The sequence below is a fragment of the Daldinia vernicosa genome (assembly GCF_022497035.1).
Source record: "Daldinia vernicosa strain CBS 139.73 unplaced genomic scaffold F5Y00scaffold_49, whole genome shotgun sequence".
Lineage (NCBI taxonomy): Eukaryota > Fungi > Ascomycota > Sordariomycetes > Xylariales > Hypoxylaceae > Daldinia > Daldinia vernicosa.
The window spans coordinates 70,106-80,357 of record NW_025953965.1 but is presented as its reverse complement, the minus strand read 5'-3'; the positions used below and the strand labels follow the sequence as shown (position 1 = coordinate 80,357).

Here is a 10,252-nt window from a genome sequence, read left to right as displayed (position 1 = left end):
GCCAAATACAGCTATTGGGTATCTGGCTCAAACGAAATGCGACGGCTAGATGAAAATAGAGCAAACCATGTTAGGCTCTACCTATTAAAAATAATTACGGCTCTGGTGATGGATGGGAGGGGAATGAGTTAACTGGACAGATGATGGGCGTATGGGGTGTAAAAGAATTCTCTCAATGCGAGCTCGGAATGATAAATGACGTTTGGAAGAACGGGACCAACTATAAGACGTAGACATAATTGATGACTACCTAGGCTACATTACCTATCGAGCATAGGTATCGAGAGATGAACTACCTACTTAGATGAGACATACCCCACGGTTTGAACGAGGGAAAGTGGAGTGAGATCTCACGCTTCTGTGATCCATATCGTGCTCAAGAGCCGCGGATGGATACGATGGTATTGGCGCCACGTCGCGAGGGGGTTGGGCAAGGGTTGAGACAGATCTGGATCTGGGACCAGAGTAGTCAATCGCGAAATTTCCAAGTAAAGAACATAAATGGCAAACGTTACGACTCGACAAGGAAGTTGGTAGCGGTCCAAGAATCGATAGGGACTGCAAACAGACGGAATAAGAATGGGTCAGACCCACGTAGAAAAGATTCCGGGAGATGGGACTGGGCGGGATGAGGAGCTAGACGGAAGTTTGACAGCATGATGCATAACCACTTGGCCATGCTCGGGAGCGGATATTGAAAGATAGCGGGTGATAAGCCTAGACTCAAGGACTCAAGAAGGCTCATTGGGTTTCGACATGTCCTCCCTTCTCCAATAATGAAACGGTACAAGAAGCAAGTGTTTAAATCATCTCCGAATGGTCTCTGAATGGTCCCTGAATTGGTCCGCGGTGGGTGGGTGAAGCCGCCTAACCGACAGGACCAATGTAGTGTCGTGTGCAACGTGGTCGTCCTCGTTGGCTTTGATTTTGAGTAGATGGATGGATCCGACGGCAGCAAAACCAATCACTACGCAGGGCGAGCGGGGCGGGAACTGATGAAGCCTTATTGGGCCGACACAGTTGGTTGAGATCTGTCTTGTCTCTCGATTGTCCGGTTTAATTGAAGGACGCCCGCACCCGCCAGTATGGCAAGTGAGGAAATAATGCAGCTAACTCTGACGATTAGAAATAAAGTTGGAAGAGCTTCCGCGAGTTGCAAGACGAGTTTAAACAAAATTAATTGACAAATAATGGGGGTCAATTGGGGTTGATCATATTCCGTAGGTACATAGTTGGGGTGCCGGAGGGTAACGACTACCTATCGATAAGGCCCATCGATAAGGCCCGATACAGAGGTACCCAAGTACTTCCTCACATTACTCAATCTTAAACATAAACCCAAACATCTCGTGCATAGTCCTGCAACTCTGTAATACTTATAATATAATCGCTTTCTTGCGGACCAGGATCTCGTAGAAAGAGAAGCCGAAACGAAAGCACCAATGCACCTCTAGTGACATGATATGAATCGGTGGGGATATCCCGTGTAATGACGATACTTTGCCGTAATACTGGTTGGAGAGTATTACCACTGGTTACCCGTCGTGTATTTGTAGCTCCTTGGAGATTCTGTGACTCTTCTTCCCATCTCTCGATGATAATCCTTTGGTTCTGGTGATCAAACTTGGTGAGAAGCACAATCTTAACGTCGTGGTCTGACGCTGAAAACCACCACCTCATGTCATCTTGGAGGGCAGATAGAGACTCAGAATCTCCAGCTTCTATGACCAACGTTGGCCAGGCACCTATAGCATGACGTGTTGGTTTTGGGCCGCCGGATGAATCGCCTTCTCCGCCATCACCTCCAGGATGGCCTCGTGGTCGAAAGGTAGTGCTACCAATTGCTTTCCAACCTCTTGCTTGACCATTTCTAAAAAGCTTATGGTCATATATGCGATGGAGGTCAAGGTGAAGTGATTCATGTAGCTCGGTAGGGATCGTAACAATCAGGATACCCTCACTAGCATGGTACCGGCGGATACGAAAAGGGCGTTTTTCTCGGAGACACAGCTCCTCGAAATCAGAAAGAGGGACTTCTATTTATTAATTAGTAAATAATCCTTGAGAAGTAAGGGCCAAGGAAATATACTCTGAACTATGAGAAAGTCGCCCTGGACCTGTCCGACTGCCTTAAAGAGGTCTTCGATATTTGTGAATCGAATCGTAGGTATGCCATTTCTTTGATCTATATCTGAGGCCATTGTAGTGGGTAAATTTGAGACTGAGAAGGACGGGGATGCTGATTCCATCGTGAGGAGATAGGCTCAGAGCTAGAGGACCCCTCGCTAGGCGGTGGGATGGGCCAGAACTGTGAATTAACTTTTTGAGCGGCTGCCATTTTCAGAAGGCCCGACATCAACACGGTAACTAAGAGTGTAATTACGCCAACCGATTTCGAGCCCGACGATGTCCGATTTAATCTAAAATACCCTGTAGCATAACGAGTTGTGCTAGGTAATTGGAAAGTTTTGCCGGCGAAACTTTCCAATTATATACGTTAAAAACTAAAGCCGATGGCTTCGGTTTTAGGTTCCGAGTTTAGCGCAACAATGCCAAAGTGTTAAAGTGAGATATTGAGGCTATCGTGAGTTTACGGTATATGGTACGCTATTTGGGGGTACGTATTCTATTTTCGCTGCCGACTAACCGTATTTGGATCATTGGGAAATGCGTATTAAAAAAACAAAGCTTTCTAATAAATCGACTTGCTGGGTATTACTAATAATATTAATCTCTGCGAGCCTCACATGTACATAGCCCGGGTACATTTGTACGACGTAATATCGACACGTATCACTGAAACCGAGGGATATTATCTCCTTAGTTGTACAATGTCCATCGCGTGACAGTTATAAGATTACGAGAGATTGCAGCCTCGCCACCTCATATGTACTACCCGAAAGCATTCGAGGTCTCAGGTACTGACCACCATCATACTTGATCCTACCTATGCCGTAGTTCCATTTTCTTCATACAACTAACCAAGCCGCATATTCTACTTATGTAAAACCCTCAGCTCATGTTAATGAGTAATAATAGCATGATGTGCGAACTTCGTGTTCTCCTAGAAGCAGCGCCCAAATACTACCCTGCAGCATTATCACGGGGCATATCACGACATATTTCATACAGCAGAACCTATGTAGATATAAGAGCACACGTGAATACCCTACATTAGGTACCTAGGTAGGTAATATGTCAGGTATACATATTATGCCCTTTTCTCGCTACTCCCTTTCAAACAGCATATTTATATGGGGCTATGATGCAGGAATGTATTCCAGCCTTGGACTTTTCCACTTCTATCTTATAGCTCATCGTTATATGGGTTCTGGCTAGCCAACAGGCAGACAGGAAACAAGGGTGAAGCTTTCACGTTATTTATTAAGAGTAGTGCTAAACCGAGCTTCCTTTTAATGGGCCTTCTATAATATGTTATTTTGATAGAAGAGAAGGTAGTGTAAACTGCTCAAGACGGCATTCTAACGGCTGGGGTAATGCAGTTGGACCTTCTAGATGTCTTTGGACCTAAATATGCTAGAGTTGATTATATTATCGCTCGAGACTCTGTAGTTGAATTTCTTTTTGGAATTGACTACTAGCGGGGTGTCATTCACCCCCTAATTACGAGTTTTAACCTACCCTCTTCATCTAGATCAACCGCATGCGAGTTGAAGCTACTCGTGATTTACTACATAGTATCACAAGGTAGACTTAGAATAGATGGAAATAAGTGCGCGGTCTTTTCCTTAGGTATGTCTTAAGAACGCAGTTTACCGGTTTATCTTTGATTGGATGAATCCCAACTATCGGTGATATCAAGCATACATATACGTAGCCTGCTTCAAGCAGGCAAATGCCAGGCTGATAGTTAAGACTAAGCCAGAAAATACATATCCCGAAAGAACAGACTGTTTGCGTGCGAATAAACTATTGCTGTATTGATTCAGCAGCATATAAAGCCAATCCATATTCGAACCGGTTGTTACTATAGTTATTCTTAGTCATTATTACTACGTCGCCTTTAGGTAGATTTTTACCCCATGTTGTAACACACTATACGCCGTGTTACGCTTACGATGCTACCTAGGTATTCATATTAGGCTCTTACATAGGGTGGTTAAGTGTAGTTGAAAAGATCTCTCTGTAAAACTATCCCTTAAGATGTTTTCTAGCTTTATGACTCTTTGGGTTCGCACCTAGAGAGTTCATTTTTAATTAAAAGTCAATTCACGCCCTTTTCCCTTGTCTCTCGCAATTAATTTCATGTATAATATGTGATGTCTTGTGGTAAACAGCACTATTATTAAACTTTTGACCATGTAATTGCTATTATTGAACGAAATTTTCGAAAACGGGAAAAGTGTTAATACATGTATATTTAAGTGTCTTTTTGTCAGGAAAGGGTGCCCTAATGAGGTGAATCACGCATAGAGTGAATGTCTAGGGTAGGTAGACCAAGTAGTAGTTGTATTGAACTTAGTAACGCCTGGCCTTTCTAACCTGACGAGGGCGCTTCGCGCCTCTTATATACTCGTATAGACCCCTGTAGCCATCCTGACCCACTATACCCTGACACTTTTAGCATATGTATATTACAGTGTTTAACAAGAAACCCACCCTGTACTGACAATGGCGAGCTTAATGCTTAAGAAGCTGCCGGATTAAAATTTAACAGTGCTAGTATCGTTGTCAAAAAATCTAGAACTACGTCTCTTCTTTAGCTGTTAAGTCTAGTGGACATGGATGTAACTCTTTGAACATATTGATTAAGTAGGTACCTAGGTAGATATCGAGGCATAATTATCCCTAAACTTATAACCCTAGCACATTCACATTTAACGTAAAGCTACGTCTTTGGGCTTTCTACTATGACGCCTGTCTTACTATAACTGGCAACCTTCACGGAGTGTACTGCTACAACCTCTCATTCTTGCGTACATTATTCTAAGAAGATTTTAGGACTGCTCTAGAGGCTTCAGGGCTGTATAGGCGCTTGATTATAAATAGACGGTCCAAGAGAGCTTTGTGACCTATTGAAAACGAGAAGGGGTAATGATAATGGTACGGTCTGTCAGGCATACTCGAAGTCGACTTCAACATTATTAGGCGAGTTAGAGAGCTATACCAATGAGGCGGCTACGAGTCGTTACATAGGTCTTAGGACAGGGCTTCGTTTTAAACCCCTTTACTGAAGCGAGTTAGTAAAGTACAGGGAAAGTGCCTGGATATTGGTGAAAAATAGACCAACTCTAAACTTGCAGCAGCAGCGATGATGATGAGAGGCAACTGCCCTTCTCCTCTTCTCCCCGATTAGTAGTCCTTGCTGTGGGTTGGGTCGGGTTGAACTTTTGAAACTTCTTTAGGAAGGAAGGATGCTTCTTCTCAGAGAGGACTTGATACGTAACTTCTTCTTACCGTAGAATTGTTTCTGCCACCTTCCCTATTTCTAATACCAACCTGGCAGGTCCAAGCTGAAGAGCATAACATCATCTCCCCACCGTTATTAATCTAGAATATCCAGGACACAACTCATTATCCATCGCAACCCACCCAGGTTCATACATTCTACATTGCGATACTACTTTTTATTATTTCCGAGATGTTGGCAGGTGGTCCACGTCACCATCGTGAGTCACGGACATAGCATCAAGGGAAGGAACGAGGCCCCAGGGCTGGGTATATAAACAGACGTGGTCCCGTAGTCTTTCTAGATTCAACAACGCTTCCGCAATACAAGACCAGTTCCACACGAGAACATAAAGTGCCATTCAACGCGCTCTGCCCAAGTCTCAGTCACCTCGGCACGGACTACTACATCTTTAACTCGGCTACAACCTAAACAAACCACAATATAAACAACCACAACTAGCATCAACCCTAACAAACTACACTTCATTCAGCGAAAAACACCATAAATAATCCACTTCTATATTCGAAAAGCAATAACTATGGTTTCGAACTAATAAGATTTGCTCATCGCGATGGAAGAAGGCGATGGAAGAAGCCACTTGTGAAGGTCGTGAGGCACAGACAATCATTTTTGGGTATATCCATCATTCATCTTGCAGCACCTCCATCACGTTCACCATGGTAACCTAAGGTTGCCTAAACGAGGCACACAGTTACATACCCGTAACACAACCTGATATCCTGCTCATGGGCTTGCAATATAATCAACAAGCAACCTCTGAATGGGCGGCATCCAAACAAATGGCTCCTGAAAAAACAAACACCCCAACGTCAGACCAGCTAACATACATAAGAAATATCAGACGACCACGTTATTCTCGCGGCGACGAAGAATCCTACCACAAAGGAATTGTTCAAGGAATCTATATCCAAGGAGAAACGTCGCCTTTCCAGAGGTGCAACCCTAAACTACAGAATTTAGTTCTTATTACCCGAGCTCTAACCACGTGGGCGAGTCCGAGCCCGAGAGCCTGAGTCCGAGCCCGAGCCTGAGCCCGAGTTCGAGCCTGAGTCCGAGTCTAGGCTCCGGGACCACGAGCCTGTCAAAAATACTCATGTACACTTTCTTAGGTTGCTCCTTCCTTTTGTTTTCACTTTCTACGCGTATATAATTTCGCACCATTCACCCGAAATCCCTCTATCCTTCACATCAACAACAAATCTGCTACGTTGATTCAACTACCATGGCTGAATCTATGGACGAGGATGTTGGCGGACTCGCCGGCCAGTCAACCAACAAGGTTGTCAAGAAGGCTCGAATCAAGCCTCGTTCTAAGCCAACGACTCGCCAGTCCACCGGAGCTACTAAGAACGTTGCCAGAAGACTGTTCGAAACAGCCTCGTCTTCAGACGACAACATCGAACATCAGTCTGGTCAACTGGTCGAGGACCTGAAGGATATTCAACACCTCTAAGACTTGCCATCGAATCTACTGTGGTCTGGATATAGACTCAGGGCATCTGACGTCTCTTGAAACACCTTGAGACTCTTCTGAAAATAAGCTACGCTTGGGGGGGACAGCCACCGCGTCAGGGTTTACTCGTTCAGGGTTAAGGACCCTGACGCGGATGAGCAAGCGGCGTGGAGAGGTTCCAGAACTTAATGGCTATCAACGCCACCAGCACTCGGGCCATAGATCGCTTGCCACGAATGACAGAGCAACAAGAAGAACTTATCATCGAAACATTAACTACCAGATATAAAGCCGTACCTAGAATTACCTTAGTCCCCCAAGGCTTGAAACTTGAGGTTGGTTGGCTTAATTGACGGGTGCCTCACGGGAAAACACCTCTTTTATGTCGTGTGGATTTGCGCACTTAAGGGCCATCAGGCATCACACTACCGCAAGGAGTAGATCCACACAACCGGAGAAAGCCCCAACCCGGTCGAATTGTGGTAGAAGGCGACAATGACGATTGGTTGTCATACGAAATCGAGAAACTGCTAAAAAGACGTATTAATAGGCAAGGAACACCAACATTAGAATACCTTGTGCGATGGAAAGGATACGCACCAATGTACGACCAATGGTATGCGAGAGAATTTTACGGTGCAGCGTCCAGAATGAGCTTAGAAATGGTTGACAAATGGGAACTTCTGTCGTTCTTCTGCGACACTTCTGTGGTTGTTCTGCAAGACTTCTGACGTTCTTCTGCGACACACTTCTATCCGTGGAATCATTGCAAACCTGGGCTGCTGAGACTTCTGGACGACAGCAGAGACGTTCCCGATCCGATATTAGCCGATTCCAATGGGGTTAATGTCCAAGTCCATCGAATCGGGGTCCTCAGTCCAAGGGGGAAGGGTGACAGGCGTGTCGATATCCATGGTAATATCAAGACTGTCCTGGGTCACTAAAGATCGAATGAAAAAAGAAGGGGGAGGTATCGGGATTTCTGAAGGGAAGCACACCTTGCACATATGGCTTGGCTGGCTTGTAAGTTGGTTGGTTCATCAGCTACCTATTAAGGCGACAAATTCTCGAAGGTTCTGTTTGGCGTGTACCATTTAGGCGCCTGAGGCTTATTCAAGGAGGATATACCCAGGCCTTGGTTCTGTTAAAATGGAGAAATTTCAGAGTCACTCAGATTCCGGCAATCTTGTATTTCAGCATACCTACTCCATAGGGCTGTTGACTTGGGATTCTATTTTATTTCATCACAAAAAAATAACAATCAAAGTCTCCTATAGACTTGACTTAATTATCTATACTTTCTGGTTGCTTATGGCAAGCTCCCCAAGGAATCAGCCTAGATTATTATTTACTATCATGGATCAACTATAGAAAACCCTTAGCTCTAGCCAGTCTGATAAAATAATACGATATGAAAAATAGGTTCCGCGTAAAGAGATTCTTCATTGAATGAATGTAACGATTCTTTTAGGAGTAAAACAGGTAACTACTATTTGATTGAGTCAAGAGCTGTACTTATATCTCTCAAAGGACTCCTACCCGCCATTTATCGAGAGCCTGGATGGATTAAGGGGCTTCAGTGTCTACTTCCTAACCCTGTCTACAATCCCGATGAAGAGATAACAGGTGCTTACAACATGTCAATATCCGTACAAGTCACTAGCCTAGGTCGTGGAAGTATGTAGATGCTTTAAAAACTAGTCTCGCGCTGGTAATATTGATGCGAGCAAAGCTTACGTAGGTAGATAGACCACCATCTCCCATCCACCAACTGCACGTGCTGAAAATATGTAATTGCCAATGAAGCACCGTAGTCTCACAACGCCAACGCCGTAATCAGGAACTGGGGAAAACATGACTCGAAAGAGACTGCTATGCATCTAACAACTCACTTAGACCGGTATGGCCTGATCCAAGTCCCGGCCGCGGCGCAGCTCGGATGTATCGAGACCACGCCCTCTTCCTGCAATTCATCCATTCTAGACTCCTCTATTACTATTTCTCCTACCAAGATCCAAAGCTGCGGTTGTGGCTAACACGAAGGTAAGCAGACATCTTGGCTAGCTCGCTCAGATAGCCATTTCGGCTTGTAATTTCCGCAGTTCTTCTTCGTCGTCGTCTTCTGCAACGGCTTGTGGCTTGGTTTGGACTATTCGATAGCATTAGTATGATAGCATTGGTAGATGGAGGACAAAGTCCGTTAGGGGAGGTATAGGCTTACTCTCTTGGTTCCCGACTGCCGGCATCCTGTGGATAGCATCGGATACTGGTACGGTGCCTGATTCGAGCATCTTCTTGTCGAGTTGTTCTTGCATCATCGCTTCTAGTTCGTCGTTCAAATCTTCCTCGTCCACCGTCTCGCCGATGTGCGCGCTCGTGATAGCCGCGACGATTTCTTCGCTGAGCGCGTTCTGTTCTCGGAGTTTGTCCCTAACATATCCTGGTAAGCTGCCATATACACCGATAGTAATCGAAGTTCTAGCTGGAGGACGTACATAGTCTCGTCGACCTTTTCCGGTGTGAGTTTCCCGTGGATGTCGCTCATCGCCTCGCCTGCTCTCTGCATTGCGGCAAGCGTCTCGCGGTTAATATTAGCCGACTCGATAGCGTTGATCTGTTGTTCCAATGTCCCAATTTGCGATATCGTCTGCTCGAGGCTGTGCTCGTGCCCCTTCTTCCTCCGCAAGGCGGCCTTTGCGGCTAACCGCTTGCGTGTCAGCTCGGTCCGGTGGGGTTTCATTCATCGGCGAACAATAACTTACCGCTCTTATTCGTATTGACATTCTTTCGGGCGATGGCGTCCTGCTCTTCCATCTGTGCCATTAAATGTTTCTCGCGCTTCTGCAGCATCTCGAGCTGCGACCGTAGGCCGAGAATCGCATTTTTCGGGCTGTCCTTTTTCTTCTGAGCGGCGCTTCCACCGAACCAGGCCCAGACGCCAGACATGGTGAACAACGCGTACTTATCGAAGCCGAGGTTGATTGAGTTGAGCGTTGGGAATCGATAGGTATGACTTAGATAGGGGTCTCGATGTACGGATTGATAGCCGGTGAGATATCGATCGCGGGGTAGGATCACAGTAGAATCGTAGTGAAGGAGATGACGTCGCTTTTTCTTATTGTGCCTTAGAAGGCAGATCCGTCGACTACGTTTGTCTGGAGAGCGGGAGTTTGGGCGGTATCAAAAAGGCAAAAAAGAAGCTGTAACTGTCACGAGATTGTTGAGGCCTAGGCAGATAGATGGATATGATGCAAGTGGTTAACGCTTTAGGTAGGTCGATCAGGTAGCAGAATGGATAGAATGGATTGGATGACGCCGCAGCCGAGAAGGGAGACAGGGGGTAACAACGTGCCCACTGCCCACTG

The 10,252-nt window shown here is 45.5% G+C and overlaps 3 protein-coding genes across 3 annotated transcripts; 1 reads left to right on the top strand and 2 right to left on the bottom strand.

The window, feature by feature from the left end:
• Positions 1–979: 979 nt before the first annotated feature.
• Positions 980–2,892, bottom strand: F5Y00DRAFT_152756 (uncharacterized protein). The gene is made up of 2 exons (XM_048004555.1): positions 2,090–2,892; positions 980–2,036 (listed from the first exon to the last, which is right to left on the bottom strand). The coding sequence occupies exons 1-2, from the start codon at positions 2,247–2,249 to the stop codon at positions 1,327–1,329; spliced, it is 870 nt and encodes a 289-aa protein (XP_047861904.1). The 5' UTR covers positions 2,250–2,892; the 3' UTR covers positions 980–1,326.
• Positions 2,893–6,656: 3,764 nt separating this feature from the next.
• Positions 6,657–7,618, top strand: F5Y00DRAFT_265019 (uncharacterized protein; the record flags this gene model as incomplete). The annotated part of the gene is made up of 2 exons (XM_048011744.1): positions 6,657–6,846; positions 7,305–7,618. The coding sequence occupies 2 exons, from the start codon at positions 6,657–6,659 to the stop codon at positions 7,616–7,618; spliced, it is 504 nt and encodes a 167-aa protein (XP_047861903.1).
• Positions 7,619–8,428: 810 nt separating this feature from the next.
• F5Y00DRAFT_245024 (Snf7-domain-containing protein) lies at positions 8,429–10,226 on the bottom strand. The gene is made up of 4 exons (XM_048008912.1): positions 9,650–10,226; positions 9,383–9,587; positions 9,109–9,317; positions 8,429–9,036 (listed from the first exon to the last, which is right to left on the bottom strand). Exons 1-4 carry the CDS (start codon positions 9,831–9,833, stop codon positions 8,957–8,959), a joined length of 678 nt encoding a protein of 225 aa, XP_047861902.1. The 5' UTR covers positions 9,834–10,226; the 3' UTR covers positions 8,429–8,956.
• Positions 10,227–10,252: the final 26 nt, after the last annotated feature.